Source organism: Marasmius oreades, chromosome 6, assembly GCF_018924745.1.
Source record: "Marasmius oreades isolate 03SP1 chromosome 6, whole genome shotgun sequence".
NCBI classification, from domain to species: Eukaryota; Fungi; Basidiomycota; class Agaricomycetes; order Agaricales; family Marasmiaceae; genus Marasmius; species Marasmius oreades.
This window is the reverse complement of record NC_057328.1, coordinates 1531178-1547097: the sequence shown is the minus strand read 5'-3', so window position 1 is coordinate 1547097 and position 15920 is coordinate 1531178. Positions and strand designations below refer to the sequence as shown.

General features: G+C 48.5%; 5 protein-coding genes across 5 annotated transcripts; all 5 read left to right on the top strand.

Moving 5' to 3' along the window:
• The first annotated feature begins 126 nt into the window (after positions 1 to 126).
• ILV2 (Acetolactate synthase, mitochondrial) lies at positions 127 to 2785 on the top strand. Its single transcript, XM_043154813.1, has 5 exons — positions 127 to 434; positions 487 to 1939; positions 1999 to 2191; positions 2246 to 2451; positions 2514 to 2785. The coding sequence occupies exons 1-5, from the start codon at positions 277 to 279 to the stop codon at positions 2574 to 2576; spliced, it is 2073 nt and encodes a 690-aa protein (XP_043007271.1). The 5' UTR covers positions 127 to 276; the 3' UTR covers positions 2577 to 2785.
• On the top strand, positions 2703 to 4216 carry PPI1_1 (cyclophilin peptidyl-prolyl cis-trans isomerase Cyp2). The gene is made up of 7 exons (XM_043154812.1): positions 2703 to 2811; positions 2873 to 2885; positions 2934 to 3089; positions 3161 to 3236; positions 3295 to 3374; positions 3433 to 3462; positions 3520 to 4216. The coding sequence occupies exons 1-7, from the start codon at positions 2762 to 2764 to the stop codon at positions 3649 to 3651; spliced, it is 537 nt and encodes a 178-aa protein (XP_043007270.1). The 5' UTR covers positions 2703 to 2761; the 3' UTR covers positions 3652 to 4216.
• Positions 4217 to 4373: 157 nt separating this feature from the next.
• E1B28_009883 (uncharacterized protein) lies at positions 4374 to 6755 on the top strand. Its single transcript, XM_043154811.1, has 3 exons — positions 4374 to 4487; positions 4549 to 4573; positions 4632 to 6755. Exons 1-3 carry the CDS (start codon positions 4408 to 4410, stop codon positions 6636 to 6638), a joined length of 2112 nt encoding a protein of 703 aa, XP_043007269.1. The 5' UTR covers positions 4374 to 4407; the 3' UTR covers positions 6639 to 6755.
• Positions 6756 to 7052: 297 nt separating this feature from the next.
• Positions 7053 to 9772, top strand: E1B28_009882 (uncharacterized protein; the record flags this gene model as incomplete). Its single annotated transcript, XM_043154810.1, has 4 exons — positions 7053 to 7685; positions 7737 to 8003; positions 8060 to 8308; positions 8360 to 9772. The coding sequence occupies 4 exons, from the start codon at positions 7053 to 7055 to the stop codon at positions 9770 to 9772; spliced, it is 2562 nt and encodes an 853-aa protein (XP_043007268.1).
• Positions 9773 to 10121: 349 nt separating this feature from the next.
• On the top strand, positions 10122 to 11079 carry E1B28_009881 (uncharacterized protein; the record flags this gene model as incomplete). The annotated part of the gene is made up of 2 exons (XM_043154809.1): positions 10122 to 10986; positions 11030 to 11079. 2 exons carry the CDS (start codon positions 10122 to 10124, stop codon positions 11077 to 11079), a joined length of 915 nt encoding a protein of 304 aa, XP_043007267.1.
• Between the last annotated feature and the right edge of the window lie 4841 nt (positions 11080 to 15920).

Below are 15920 nucleotides of genomic sequence, written 5' to 3'. Positions count from 1 at the left end.
CAGCGTCCCGGAAAATGCAACTTGGATCGACGCTGGCTGCAGTGGCAAGGCGGTGAAATGAAATCGCTCAACTTGCAGCAACAACGTCGAAGCAACTGGCAGCTGGATTAAACGTGCCGACTAAATCCGAAATCGGTCTGAACCCGGTAAAGTTTCGGAGTTCGAATGTCCACCAAATGTCCACCAAATTGAAAATTGACTCCGTGCATTGACTCATTCGATTTTCAGCCCTTCGTCTAGTACTTCCCAGTACTCTGCTACCAACGCCACCCTGCGATGGCTTCAAAAATTCGTATAGCTCCCCAGCAGTTCACTCGATGTCACTCAACAGTCGCTGCTGGGCCCTCGTTTCTCGAGGCAAGGTCCAGAGTGCGGGAACATGCTAGAAATATCAGTCGTACGTCTACAAAAGGTGCTCAACCACTACCAACTTCGTCAGTTCACTTTATTTTGCTTTCATTGCAAGCCATACTGATCGAGCCACAGCCGTCCTACTCCAGCCCCAGGATTCCAACAACTCCCAACCAAAAACAACAATCCCAACGCCACATATCCAGGTCCTGGCGTGGATATTCCCTTGAATGGCCCAGGTCTAGCGCCCAACGCTCCCCTCGATCATTCCTTCGTTGGTCTTTCTGGAGGTGAAATTTTTCATGAAATGATGCTTCGACACAACGTCAAACACATCTTTGGTTATCCCGGAGGCGCCATTCTTCCTGTCTTCGATGCCATCTACAAGTCTCCCCACTTCGATTTCATTCTACCTAGACACGAACAGGGTGCAGGTCATATGGCAGAAGGTTATGCTCGCGTATCTGGCAAACCAGGTGTGGTATTGGTTACCTCCGGCCCAGGCGCAACCAATGTCATCACTCCAATGCAGGATGCATTGAGTGATGGTATTCCTCTTGTCGTCTTCTCCGGCCAGGTAGCCACATCAGCCATTGGGTCAGATGCATTCCAGGAAGCAGACGTGATCGGTATCTCTCGAAGCTGCACAAAGTGGAATGTCATGGTCAAGGATATTTCGGAGCTCCCTCGTCGTATAAACGAAGCATTCAAAATCGCCACCTCAGGGCGTCCTGGTCCTGTTCTCGTAGACTTGCCCAAGGATGTCACAGCTGGGGTCCTTCGCACCCCTCTCCCTTACAAAGCTACCACTCCCGGAATCAACCTTGGGTTACCCATGAACCCTCTGCAATCTCTTGAACCCCCTTCCGATCTCGCCTCGATCCGCCAGGCCGCCGAACTCATAAATCGGGCCCATTCACCTATCATCTACGCGGGTAACGGCATATTGCAGTCTCCCAACGGCCCACGCCTTCTAGCTGAACTTTCGGAAAAGGGTAACATCCCCGTAACGACAACGTTGCAAGGCCTTGGTGCCTTTGACGAAAGGAAGGATCGCTCTTTGCACATGCTCGGAATGCACGGCTCAGCGTATGCCAATTTTGCCATGCAACAAGCAGATGTCATCATTGCGCTGGGAGCTAGATTCGACGATCGTGTGACGGGGAAAGTCGAAACTTTTGCGCCTGCTGCAAGACAGGCTGCAAAGGAAGGCAGAGGAGGTATAATTCATTTTGAGATTATGCCGAAGAACGTGAACAAGGTTGTTGAAGCGTCCATTCCTGTCTTGGGAGACGTCACCACCAACCTTGCACATCTCCTTCCCCACATCTCGTCCGCACCGCGAGGCCCTTGGTTTGATAAAATACGGGAATGGAAAACCAAGTACCCTTTTACATACACCAAAGGGGATGCCTCCAAGGGAGAGAGAATGAAGCCACAGGAGGTCATTGAAGAGCTGGACGCTCAAGTGAAACACAGGAAGAGTGATATCGTTGTCACTACCGGTGTTGGCCAACATCAAATGTGGGCTGCACAGTTCTATAGGTGGACGGAACCCAGACACATGGTCACCAGTGGTGGACTAGGGGTAAGTCGATTGCGATTATAAACTAGCCTCTTTCTGGTATCGAATCATCTTTTGTTCAGACTATGGGATTCGGTCTTCCTGCCGCTATCGGTGCTAAAGTAGCTCTCCCTCACAAAACGGTGATTGATATCGACGGGGATGCGAGTCTCAGTATGACCGCAATGGAGATGCAGACAGCGTCACAGTTCGGAATCGGAGTCAAAATCCTCATCTTGAACAACGATTTCCAAGGGATGGTGTTGCAGTGGCAGGGTAATTACTCGTCTTTTCCCCACTGTCATTGGATGATTCATTTGCCCTCTATAGATCTTTTCTACTCCCACCGGTACTCCCACACTGCTATGGTGAACCCTGATTTCATAAAGCTTGCTGAAGCTATGGGTATTCACGCACTACGCTGTAATAACTCGGAAGAACTCCCCGCAAAGATGAAGGAGTTCTTGGAATGGGACGATTCAAAACCTGTGTTGATGGAGTGCTTGGTCGAAAAGGCCGAACACGTTTTCCCTATGGCAAGTATTGACTCCTCTACTTTGAACGGAATCTTTAACTTATGATTAATACAAATTTGTAGGTACCAGCAGGTAAAGCTTTACATGAGGGAATTGTACACCCGAGTTTGAGAGAACAGACGTAGTGCCTCTGCTGTATTTTTGGGGATCTTTGGTCGCAAGAAAATAATAACATTTCTGAAATACACATGTATATCTCTGGGGTTGGCGCCAATGTCGAGATAAGAAGCGCCTGAGAAGTCGTGGCCACGTGATAAATTTTTCGTTCTTCCTATCCTGTCCGCAAGTCTAGTTCTACAAAATCAACAAAATGTCCTTCTTAAAACGATTCATGGCTACTGCAAGCACGGCCTCTACAAAGTCTGTATACGAGCTGTATACTTGTTCCCATTTTACTGAATAATGCAACCCCGACGTCCAGAGCCAATGTTTTTGTAAGTCTTCGTTGTATCCAAAAGAAAGCAACTTATTGACTTGAACAGTTCGACGTGGCGATCAACTCAAACCCAGCTGGACGTATTGTGTTCAAGCTTTACGATAACGCCGTACCAAAGACATCGAGGAACTTCCGAGAGCTTGCAACAGGTCAACACGGCTTTGGTTACGCTAAAAGTATTTTCCACCGCATAATCCCTGGCGTGCGTCTCACAATTCTCGCTCTCATCCGCGACGCTGACACGTGTATTGCTTGCTTTTTTTTTCTTTCTAGTTCATGGTTCAGGGTGGAGACTTCACAAATAATAATGGCACGGGTGGAAGGTCAATCTACGGACCCAAGTTCCCCGGCATGTCGAAATTTACGACTTGATCCTCACAATTTCTGACTAGCGTAACGTCCTATAGATGAAAACTTTACCACTAAACACTCCCGACCGGGCCTTTTGTCTATGGCGAACGCTGGCCCCAATACCAATGGTTCTCAGGTGACGTTTTTCATATTCTTGACAAAGAAGCGGAACGTTAATTCATTTCTCTGCGTAGTTTTTCATTACCACCGACGTTACCCCATGGGTGAGCTTTTCTTATAGCTGTCGTGCGCCAATACCAATCTTGACGTTCGTTTTGCAGCTTGATGGCAAGCATGTCGTTTTCGGCGAAGTCATAGAGGGCATGGATGTTCTCAAAACAATTGAAGAACAAGGATCTGCCGGTGGACAACCCAAAACCAAGGTTTCCATCACGTCTTCGGGAACCGTTTAGATGATTTACATTTACTATCTGGAACATAACTTCATCTTCAGCGGACTAATATACTTGGGCGACTGGGGTGTTTGAAACCGATACACCGGGCGCATCCCTCGAAATTTGAATCTCGAGTTTGAAAATACAGGCACTCGCATCCGACAGGTGGTTTAGGAACCTGGGATACTCTGGAGCGTGATTGAAGGATGGAGGATACGGTGCCTCGATAACGTCGCGTTTCAAAAGCTTCGTAACGCCTGGCCGGGTTAGGAACCTTGCTAGATTTACCCCCACAGAAACGCGGTCTTTATTCTGGGTCTTGCTAGACAGTTTGCTAGATCCTGAATCTTGCAGAGCTTGCTGTCTGTTTTTTCATTGACGTGATTTAGGATCTTTGGTTCCGCATCGTATCGTAATCACTTCAAACTCTCCTTCCACTTCTGCCATCACCCTGCCATTTTCGTACATTATCAGCCATTCAAACCCGGCTTTCACTGAAATCGTCAGGCTTGCTAAAATATCAATTTGCAAGGATTTCATGCTCGTGTGGTTTATGTGGTTTGCATTATCGAATTGAACGCTCTTGATTGAAGGCTTGGGTGGATGGATCTTCGTACCGTTTCGGGTTTACTTGATCATCAGTTTCAATTTGAGGACATAGCTATTCCTACTTGTTTGCTGAAAAACAATAAATTGATTGATGGTGCCATGACGCAAAGCTCAGCGCTCAGCTGTCGGGAGTTTTGAGTTCCCGTTTTCTCCCCAACGTTCACAATGTCGCCTCCTGGTGTCGACTTGAGCCTCAAGCAGTTGGTAGATGCTTTGACCTATAAAACCAAGCGATATAAAGACACGTAAGTAAAGTTCTGTCAGGGTATGCTTGTTTTTTTCATAGTCAAGTTTTTTCTCGGTTAGATTGCTGAAGTTCTCCGAATCTGAGGTAATGTCATCTACCGTTTTATTTTCTTAGAGACTCAGCTTATTCACACCAAAGGTAGCTAGACTCGCTTGAACGGAAACTTCAAATAGTAGCCTCAGCAATTCGGGGTCGAAGGAATTCTCTGCAAGCTGTCAATCAATTGCCCACAGAAATACTCTCGATGATCTTCCACAACGTTCAGCTCAACTTGACCAGCTTTCTCCCAGACGACACGGATTATTCGGACCATGGACGAGATTGGCAATGTCTGTTACATGTCTGTCGACATTGGAGAGGAATTATAGCTCGGTGCCCCGGTATGTGGAGGGTAGTGGATAACACCAATGTCAGTGACGTGTATCTTCGGAGATCGCAGTCTACACCTCTCACGGTCTACCTGGGCATCAAAAAACCAGATTTCCAAAACAACGTTCTCGACCTTTTACACCCCCATCTTCCCCGCATCCGTGAATTCCATATGGCAGCCGATGGTTTTGGAGTGGATGCAACCACTACCACAGCAGGTTCTACACTCTACTCGTGTCCTCTTCTCACGTCACCCGCGCCCTCATTGCAAAGTCTGTCCATCGGTACATATGGTAAAGATCCAGCTGTGGCCGGTGGTGTCCTACCACAGTTGTTCCACAGTCAGACGCCTCGGTTGACGCAACTCGATCTCGAATATTTCACCTCGTGGCCCAGCAATCATTTTCACAATCTCACCCACATTTGTCTCTCATACCAAGACGAATCAACACGTCCAACTACCTCTACTTTTCTCGATTTCCTTGAAGCCTCGTCACAAACCCTGGAAGAACTTGCTCTAGTACGAGCAGGTCCCACATTGGACGATTCGGACGACGTTCCTCCCAGTCCGAATCGAGCAAAGGTTCATTTACCCAAGTTGCGAGAAATGAACCTGGGTGAATGGCCGACCCCTTCACCTCTCGGTAGATTCCTTTCGACTCTTATCATACCCTCGACCACGGATTTGTACATCTGGGGGTCTGTTCTCTCAGATCCCTTTGCAGATCTCTCCTCCGTGATACCTATAGACACGTCCGACCTTGGAAATTTCCAAAACATTAAGAGGTGGTTTTTAACGCACTTTTTCGCCTCTCAAGTGGGTGAACTTCTTTACACACCTTTTCTCGCAGTCGTTGGTGGCGGAAGTGAATCCGGACCGGCGCTACATACTTATGGTCCATTTCAACCCTCGCGACTCCTCGAGACCCTTCCGAGATTCCCGTTACAAGACGTCAAGACGTTCGTAGTAAGGGATAGCTCCTTACAGACAAATCGGTTCTCGACAAGCGCATGGAAAGAGATTTTAGACAAGATGGATAAGTTGGAAGAGTTGAGAATCTTGGCGTTCCAGTCAGTGGGAACGACGAGAGGTGTCCTTGGAGCATTGATGCCGAAAGGCACAGAAGGCAGTGGGGTTGGGGATGGAGATGAGAACCAAGACCAGAGCCAGAGCCAGGACCAATGTCAGAACCATTTAGTGCCTCCCAGTAATCATATACGTGGTTCGACTCCAACCACGAAGTCGCCGTCCATGAAATCTTCCTCGTCCTCCGCTCCCATTACTCCTATTTGTCCCAAACTGAGATATCTGACTATCGAGCACGATGCCGATCTAGCTTCTATATTCATCGCCAAGCTTGTTCGGGCTCGAAGGAGAGCCGGTTCATGTCTTGAGAAACTGAAAGTGTTGGTTCTTGATCCTCGTGGGCCTGGGGGAAGAAGATCGAGTGTCGATTCGGATGGTTCTTCCCTCTCACCACCACCACTTCCACATACCAATCCTCCCACGACATCGAATCACCTACAGATATATACACATCCACCACCACCGGCACCTCCACCCACAGACGACGACTCGGAGACAGAACATGAATACCGTGTTCGATCTGACGAGTCTTATGAGTTATTACGCTCTTGCTTAGACTCGGAGGATTATCCAGGATATAATCGGAGTAAGTGGGAAGTGGAATTCGTACATGGAACCCCTCTGTCGAGAGATCTGGTTCCGAGTGGCTGGCCGACGAATGTTTGGATAAGGACTGGTGGGGCAGCGGGTTGATTGAATGTTATATATAATGGATAGTATACCCAGAGAATGTCTTTATCGTGTCATTTATTTTTGTATGGTAAAGAGGCTCAGGAAGTGAAGCCTTTCCTGAACCTGAGTATTTCCGTGCTTAGGAAGGTTCCAGAAAGTTCTGCACCGCCAAGCACCTACAAGTGGCAGGATTTGTCAAGACAGTGTCGTATTACTTATGTAAGATGAGTCAAAGCTGCCAAATTGCTAATTAAGAGGTGGAATCTACTGGAACTTGCTCCCAACTTCGACGACGCGCGTCCCAGTCAGCGTACGCGCGTACAATTCGTTCTCTGACTCAGCCTTGTACTCGATCCCCTATAAAAACTAGGATGTATCTACCGATTTTTTTCACTATCACTACTTTGCTTTCGAATCATCAACTCGTCTCTTATCATGCTCTCAGGCCTTCGTAACCAACACTACTACCCCTACCAACCTACTTCTAATCTTCACGGCCCGCGTGGACTTTCGAGTCCTCTTACTCCAAGAGACAGGCTTCTCGCATCCCTGGCAGAAGCTGAAGCCGAGTTTACTGCCTCCGAAGCTGAAAGGTTTCAGCGCGACGAGGAGGAACTCCTCCTTCGTCGTCGTTTAAATGAGATTCAGTCCGAGAGACGTTTCAGTTATACCGACTGTGTCCCACGAAGCTCCTTTGAAAATCATTCTCCCCTCCACCGTCGCTACCCTCATCTTGAGGACTTCGACTACGGTACTTCCCCTCATGATCGTCTTGCTGCCCTCCGTCTCGAACTACAGAAAGAGGAGCTAAGGATTGCTAGGGAGAGGAAACAGGCTCGGGAGAGCGAGGCGTTGAGAAACAAGGAACTTCGAGAGGCGGAGAGGCTGACACTGTTGAGAAAGGCAGAGGAGAATCGCCTTGAGCTGCTCCGACAGCAGCGAGAACAGGAAGAGCAGAAGCTACTCGAGCTTCGTCTCGCTCAACGACTGGTAGCGGAACATAACCGCTCCGATACCGAGACTGCAAGACGTCCGACTGTTCGATATGTAGTCGATTCTGCCCCAAAGGTATGTGATATTATCGCCGTACTTTATTCGTTCATTAACTAACCAGTGTAGGAGTTGCAGCACTGTCAACCGCCTAAACGTGCCAGCTGTGGTTCCGCCAACAGCAGAAACGACTTGAAGGACGCTCAGCAAGTTTTGCATCTTTTGTGTGGTAGCCAAAGAAAAGCTGCAGAAGAGAAGAGGTGCAAAGAAGCCCCAATGACCACGCCCGAAGAGTTTTTCAACCTTTTGTTTGGAAGGAGCATGCAACAAGAGCGGAAATCGGTCACTCCCTCCACTGGCACGGGTTCGGGTGTACTGAAAGTGGTGAAACAACAGGTACGTGCGAAAACTGCGATCTATTGTGGTGGAGTTTCATGCTCAATCAATCAAAGGAATCCGTCAAGCCTACCTCGTCTTCAGAAAACACATCCAAGGCGACTGCATCCGCATCCTCGAACTTGACACCTGCTGAGGAGTTCCGGAAAGTTTTACTCGAACAGAAAGGGGCTCACACGTCCTCTCAAGATGGAAAGCACGTCGCAACTCCACAGGATTTCTTTAACATGCTCTTCAATGCATCTGCTCCTGAGAGATCCGTCACAGGTGAATCATTAAACAGTACGAAATCCTCGACTCAACAAGTAAGTCACAACTTTCTTCTGCTTTGATCCTAGTACTTAGCATCACTTCAGCCTACAAACACTACGATCCCCAATCACCCAGCCTCTCCATCCAACCTGAGGGACCAGCTTGAAGCGAGGCTCAACAACGACGAGGGTACTGAGATCAGAGATACCATTCAAGCTATCTTAGCTTCTCTAGCCGACGCCGCCACCTATAAAGCCGAGCCTGTTTCTGGCAACTCAAAGCCAAACCCTATTTCCTCCACTCTCGCTTCATCTACCGATTCCCCTGCCGAAAGTGACAGCAAAGGCAAAGGAAAGGTGGAGACCTCACCCACTTCATCTTCAGAACCCACTTCAAACGACGTTGTCAAGTCCATGGAAACCGTTCACACGATTCAAGCTGCGTTTGCCGCTCTCCAACAAGACTTCGTCTTTCCGGCCCAACTTGATTTTACCCCTACTTCGTCAGCTGCTCCATCCCCCGTGTCGTCTGATACGGAAACCTCGACCCCAAGCATCCTCAAACTGGCATACACTTCGAGAAATCATCCCGTCCGCTACTATGAACAGAGCTTGTCTGGGCTGTTGGCGCAGTTGGACGGAGTGGAAAGTTTCGGGAATGTTGAAATTAGGACTATGAGGAAAGAAGTTGTTACCAGGGTTGAGGGAGCTTTAGATGAGCTGGAGAGGGAGGTCGAGGGAAGGTGGAAGGCTCGTGTTGCGAGGCAGGAGAGGGATAAACCAGCCTTGGAGGACGTTACTGCTGCACCCGGGGAGGGTCTTGAACAGTCCACGACCACTGAAGCAGGGTCTACGGCCTCCCCTATTCATAATGCCGCTGATGAATCACAAACGCCCTCGACTCTGTCAACTGAGGAGAAGGCTGGTTCTCAAAGTGAGCGGGCTGTTGTGGATGTAGGCCAGAAAGAAGTCGAGGTCCCGTCGAAGGGAAACGATGCGGTCCACGGTGGTCGTCATGTGGAGAAGTCGGATGAGCTCAAGGACTCACCGGAGGTTTCTTCTGTTGAACCTGAGGGAGTAGCGGGGCCAGTAAACGGGGAATCGGAGGATATTATATCACACAGTGTGGTAGCCTCGTCTGATCACGATAACGGATTCGAAAGCACATCGGACGTCTATTCGTCGACTGCATCCGACACTCAAGTTCCATCATTATCATCTTATCCTCCTTCAAATGATTATATCCTTTTTTACCCACCAACTTCAGGGGTAGCTTCGACGCCAGTATCCGTGGCAGCCTCTGTTGCAACCATCCGACCTTGTGATCTCGACAAAGAGACTACTTCGACTTCATCCGAAGAGGAGGACGTGGAGAGGGAACAGCGGGGAAGGGACGACGAATCCGACACTGAAGGGTTTTTACTTTCTGGAGCCTCTCCGACTGATGATAAGAAGAACAAGACACAAGTGGAGGTACAGGAGGAGTTTGGAAGTGATTGGTCTGAGGTGGAGGCATGACGTTGAAGTTTTGTGGTCGTTGTTTATACAATTTTTTATTCGTTAACTGTATTTTGTACATTATCTCAATTGCTTTAACAAAGAGGTTATTCCTGACTCCGAATTGATCTGGCATAAGGTGGCAGCTTGGAAATGAGTCCAAAACTGTAGTTTTGTTTCGGAATTATTTACTTGGGCTGAAACATAATTCCATATCCCCTACATCGACTATCCCGATCCATACAGAAAGAGTTTCATCGAGCCATCTTTGTGATGATTGAAGAGGTCAGCTTAGCCTGTGGAGGAGAAACGTCGGGTGTGGAGTCTGTAGGGACGTCCGACAGCGAAAGTCCACGATAAGTAACTCTTTATGGTATCCAACCTTCACTCTGTCGAAATCCAGTATTGTCTTCAACTCGGCCAGCTCGTAATAGAAATCAATTCTGAAAAACCTTCGCCACTTTCGTCAGATACAATCTCATCTTCTGCAACATTTCCACAGTGGGCCCGAAGTTCTGAGACTACAGTTGTAAGAGATGAGTTTGTGTGTTCCTTCGCATGTGCTGAAGCAACGATATTGAACCATTTGGCTGTAGGAAGCGGGGACTTCCTGCGAGTTCATAGTCGTGCAGCACCCTCAACTACACATCTCCTTGTGAGTTGCCAAGCTGCGGGTCAGCTCTCACATATCTCCTTTCGCAGAGCGGCTTTGAACGCTCTCGTTACTCTAAGTGGCGGCAGGAAGGGTATCTTACACCTACAGTTCCGGTCTCAACCTCAGAGATCGACACGATCGACTCATGCCCCCCAGTTACGCTGGAGGACGGCGTGCGGTCCTCAGGAGTTGGCGAGGAGGAAATCGGATTATTGGTGGACTTGTTCAACTACTTCTACCCAGCAATTCCAATCGTCCGAGCGACATCTTGCCCAGAATGGTGGAAGGTGGGGTGGAAGTCCTCGCAGTCCTCGCCGAGACCCGAACAATGGCAGCGATCCTGGCGGTGGTAGCGGTGCTGACGATGATCGGGGTGATAACGGTGGTAGCAGTGCTGATGGTCGGGGCGGAAAGGATGTGTTTGATGACCGTGGTGGCTCGGGCTTTGGCTTCCGCGACATTCAGTTCGCTAAATCTCGCAGAGATCGTGATGATGGCGCTCAAGAACCTACGACCCGTCATACTGATCCCGACTCTCACAGCACTTTAGCTGGCCGCTCGCCTGCACAACTCGTTGCAAGTGAGTATCTCCACCAGACCTCAAGGCCTCATCTCCAACACAGTATCCCTCTTCATCTTCATGGCCCTTGATCAAGAAGGTCTCCCAACATAACCGACATTTGCTCAACTAGTCACAAGGGAAGGGGAGGCAAAGGGGAAAGTGAATCAGGTAGAAAGAGCCCTGACCGGGTTTGGTTCTCTACGACGATCCTTTGCTACTTTGAAAGGTCATTATGAGAAAGGTGTTGCAGTAATTCGGGCTGTTTCTGAATGACGCCTGTCTAGATCACAGTATAGTACCAGTACTTCATTCTAGAGGCGATAGTAACTCTTCGTTACAATGTTGATCGTCTCGAACTGTGGTGACTCCGTGCATGGTATGCTATGTACATTGACTGGGTCGTCCTAGTCTGGATAGCTGGTGCGTAAGCGCAATTTGGTAAGGGTGGTTGCAGCTATCCATCTACACCGCCAATAGCTGAATAGATAGCCGACATATGTGCTACTTTATATAATCACCATCTGTCTCCAGATATGTTCACGATATGTAGAGTCACATGACAATGCCCTAATTACTTAGCACAAATGTTTCTAGTGGTCCTCCTGCCCTACTTTTGCATACATTGACCTTTGGTAGGTAAAATATCTCATTTGGACCCATTTCCATCGCGGGAGGAACAAGGGATGCCAGAATTCCCTTTGCTGGATTGTGTTACGGCATGGTTACGGCATGGTCAATATATGTTCACGATATATTGAGTTTATGGGATATATATAAAGTAGCACATATCTGTACGACATGGGCCAGTTTTGGTAGTGTAGGGTAGTGTTCCCATCAGTTCGGTTCGAAACCGGTTTGAAACCGAAACACGAACCGAGATGCCGAAATAGTTCGGCAATCCGTTTTGCCGAGAAACCGAATACAAAACGGTTTCGGCGCGGCAAAACGGCTTTTTGAAACGCCCGACCCACTGGGTCTGAGATTTTTTTTATAGCTTTTTTTGGTACAGTAGGCGTACTACATCTCGGAAATCTTCATTGGTACCACAGGAGGTCTGTTTTATTAGATACAGTATGGAGTAGGTAGTCTGTAGTCGTTCTCCTGCGAATAAACAATCGGATCACTTTCATCTATCGATGTACGTCGGGGTGGGTATACGGGAGTGCGAATGCGATGTACGACTATGCGAAAGAGCAGGAGAATTAAATACAGGACTGGAAACCGTCTTTGGAATTGTCGAGCACGGATATTTGTAGGCGTATGTGGAAGTTTACTCTACCGTCCCAAAATGGACGATTGGCGTTGTTCAACCTACCGTATTCTACCCAGACCAAGCATTCTCGTATCGTCATTCATGGACACCAAGCTGCAAACAGCGTTCGAGGCGAAGATTCGTCGAAGAATTTCGGACAGTGATGGGGAGGGATGGGTTTATCTTCTTGTAGGCAAAGAGGAATTCGTGAAGTTAGGCAGGACAAACAATCCGGAGCGAAGACTTGCGGAGCATCGACAAAACTGCCATTTGGATGAAAGTGAGCTGGTAGAGGTTTACAAGACGAAGCTCCGTTGGTACCATCGAACGGGTTGGCTCTCGATCCCATGTCCATGCTTTCTGCTAACTAGCGTCCAGAATCGATACTGCATTCTAAGCTCAAGATCGCCGGATATCAAGTGTCGACAGTACCTTGCGATTGTGAGTCCGTTCGCTTTTTTTTTGCTGTTTTGATATCCATTAACGACTTCGAAGGCGGTTTGCGACATCGAGAACGATACGACCTTCCGGCTATGTCTATCGATCAGGTTGTGAACGAAATGAAAGGGTTCATTGAAGAATATAGGGATGTATGACGAAAAGCGAACCTTGAGCTAGCTATTTTCTTGTACCCATTGTAAAATGACCGGGAGAAATGATACGAGTTCTTAGCGACAGGACTCTAACGCATCTCGCCGACGTGAAAACCTGTGAGAACCGGACCATTCAAAGTCGCTCTCAACGCAAGGGCAGTTATCGACAATCTTGACTCTTTCTTCATTCTCCAGTCCATCACCGACGTAGCACATTGCATCTGGCAGACGGTGATGGTAGAGCTTCTATATGGAAATGTCAATACTCCACCGTAGCAAACGAAAAGAATGCAACAAGAACGCTCACCTATCGCCCAAAGACACATCTTTCATTCCTCCCTTCACTAGGACTCCACAGTTCAAAGGGATCGTGATTGAGATCGTCTGGGTCCAAGACACCTGAAAGCCGCAACAAAGATCAGCTGTTGTCAAATTCTTCCGGGGGAAAACTCACACTATCTACTCATCAATGACGAGAAATCAATCGGAATCGCTACAGATCCCTCCCCACCAGCACGCTCTCCAAACAAGATAAACTTCCTACTATTATCCGCAGGCACCGTAACGAGATACCTCACCCGGACCTTCCTCTCCCCCTCACCTACAAATTTGTATTCCTTCCAACTCATTCCCTGATCGATGGAATACGCGACGAAATCCTTAGGTTCTTCATCGTTAACCACGATGAGTATCCCGCCGGAATCGCCAAACTCCCAGAGATGCGCATCTTTGTGGACTTCGTGCGATGTGAAACCGCCATCTCGGGAGAGGAAGGTGTCGCATTCTGTTGTATGGGAGGAGAGATTGGCCGACATTTCCGACAGCCATGATGATTCCGACGATCGATGGGGAGCTGAACGTTGCTCGTGCATCTCGACGGACGGTCGGTGTACCCATGGACATGAAGATTACAGCTCTACAATCCAAGACAAGGATGAATCAGAAACGATGAATGCAACGAATGAGGAGGAAACAGGAAAGGACTTACCACATCCTGACATCCATATTCCTGCCCAAATACATCCACAAAAGGCGGTTTAAGAGGCTTCCAAGTACCTCCATCATTATGTGAGCCCTTTCTCTCTCTTCGACGGTCGTGTCATCCTTCCGTGATTGGATGAACAGCTTGTGTTCTGCCTACAATGACTTAAGACCCGGTTCACAGTCAGAGCAAAAGCTATTCCACTTACTCTAATCGAGTTGAGTAGCTGTCCTTGCCGTGGCTGTAGATCGTTCATCAGTTTAATGAACTTGTCGTACTTGGCTAGCTCCTTGTCAAAGACATCCTCAAACATCGCTGGTTGGACTTCGCCTAGAACCTGAAGCGGCTTTCAGGATATGTTGCCGAATATCGTCTACTTCCGCGAGCTTTTTCGCTCGTCCCACAATATCTTCTCGTTCAGATTGGAGTCGGTTCAAGTCTTCCAGAGAAACCCGGAGCTTTCGAGCATGTCCTGTAACGTCAGGAATTACCGAGGTTCCAACTGTCGCTTATATAGCCTTTGATCTGAAATGGCAATGGTTAGCGAACTGTCTAAATCAAGATAAGACGAAACTTGGAATCCTTGTCCTTGAGGTTAGCTTCAAGGTGTTTTCGGACGGTAACTGCCTTTTCGCTGGGGTACCAAAGGTTTGCAGGGATGAATGGGCCAAGTCCTATCCACAAAACGCATGTCAAAAGGGTCATTTTTGGATAAATAGAAAGGGGAGAGATAGAGGGGGAAAGCCACGGGGCTTGTAGAAATGGCCGATGTCGATCGATAATATACAGCAGGTAGAAGAACAGCAACGTTGATCGCCAGAACGATGAGTTCATTTGCAATACACCTAAACATCATCAGGCCGGTTCCTTTTGAGAAAGCCATTGCACGGAACTCGAGGCGAACGTCAGATCAGAGAACTTGATGCCACCAGCAAGGAATGGAACCTATGGCTACAAGAAGTGTCTATCTACAGTCCAAAACAGATGTGAAACGGGAAGAAATCAAGAAACGGGGCGTATCTCAGCCCTACGTCCATTGCTAACCAAAATAACGTCACGAACTGCCTTGATATCCTTGCTGAACCTCGCCCTTTCTTTATCCGTCTCCTTCACCCTTACTAAATCGCTCCTAGGATCCAATTCCAGGTGTTCTTCAGACAGTTGTTCGTCGCGCATGGTGTTCTTCTTGATGACTCCAACAATGATTCGGTGCTTGTCTTCGGTCTTCTCTCCCAAATAAAAGTTGCCCAAGCGTCGCACGAGCTTCCCGATGTTTTCAGAGGCACCACCAACCACCACCATTAAGCTTTTCTCAGTGCTAGGCTTGATAGCGTCATGGGGCATCCTGATGTCATCGATTTGACGGACGAGAGTGCCGTCTCTCAAAAAGCGGACAGCGGGCTTGTCGTCGACAGAGACAGGCTGAACGAGGGTGACCCACTCGTCTTTTCCAGTGCTCTTGAGACCGATTTGAAACTCGATATTCACCAGGCCCGCTTGGGAGAACCAGTATGAGGGTGGTGGAGGTGGAGGTGGAGGTGTAGGACAAGTAGGAGCTGCTGCCGCTTCCTCTGCCAAGTTTGCTGGTGCACTTTCAGACGTGTCTTCTCCTGCAGCATTGAGTCGGGCAAGAATAGCTGCCACATAAGGATTCTTGTTGGTAGCAGAGAAAGTAGATGCATCCCACTCTAGATCCCAAGGTGGAGCCTCTCCTGCAGGTTGAGGCGTGGGTGAACGTGGTGCTGGATTCCATGTGGGTGACTGTGGATTCCATGTGGGTGACTGTGGATTCCATGCATCTTCTCCGGTCGCTAGCATCTCAATCATCTCATCGCGTGATGGAAGGGGAGTACCAGGAACCAAAGAGTTTGACGGGACATAGCTCGCATCGATGGCCTTGAGGGTATCGACCGGGTTCCGTAGACCTTCGCGAGGGAGCCAGAATTCGTGGCCGCGACCAAGCGGACGCCAGACATTGAGGAACTTTTGCGAATTGAGTTCCACAACGTAGCTGTAGTCGAGTACATGGACAGGTTGACTTCGATGCGCCTGGAACAGATCCAGCTCTACTTTCAAAAGTAAACCGGACTTGGGCATAGGAGACCGGTCCAGAGTGACTTCCTGA

Excerpts from the sequence above, each read along its gene's own strand:
- PPI1_1 (XM_043154812.1), top strand. The coding sequence starts at position 2,762 with ATGTCCTTCTTAAAACGATTCATGGCTACTGCAAGCACGGCCTCTACA. Across the intron at positions 3,237-3,294 it reads CTACGGACCCAAGTTCCCCG|ATGAAAACTTTACCACTAAA; the intron begins GCATGTCGAAAT and ends AACGTCCTATAG. Across the intron at positions 3,375-3,432 it reads CCAATACCAATGGTTCTCAG|TTTTTCATTACCACCGACGT; the intron begins GTGACGTTTTTC and ends TTCTCTGCGTAG.
- ILV2 (XM_043154813.1), top strand. The coding sequence starts at position 277 with ATGGCTTCAAAAATTCGTATAGCTCCCCAGCAGTTCACTCGATGTCAC. Across the intron at positions 1,940-1,998 it reads TCACCAGTGGTGGACTAGGG|ACTATGGGATTCGGTCTTCC; the intron begins GTAAGTCGATTG and ends TCTTTTGTTCAG. Across the intron at positions 2,192-2,245 it reads GATGGTGTTGCAGTGGCAGG|ATCTTTTCTACTCCCACCGG; the intron begins GTAATTACTCGT and ends TGCCCTCTATAG.
- E1B28_009883 (XM_043154811.1), top strand. The coding sequence starts at position 4,408 with ATGTCGCCTCCTGGTGTCGACTTGAGCCTCAAGCAGTTGGTAGATGCT. Across the intron at positions 4,488-4,548 it reads ACCAAGCGATATAAAGACAC|ATTGCTGAAGTTCTCCGAAT; the intron begins GTAAGTAAAGTT and ends TTTCTCGGTTAG. Across the intron at positions 4,574-4,631 it reads TGAAGTTCTCCGAATCTGAG|CTAGACTCGCTTGAACGGAA; the intron begins GTAATGTCATCT and ends CACCAAAGGTAG.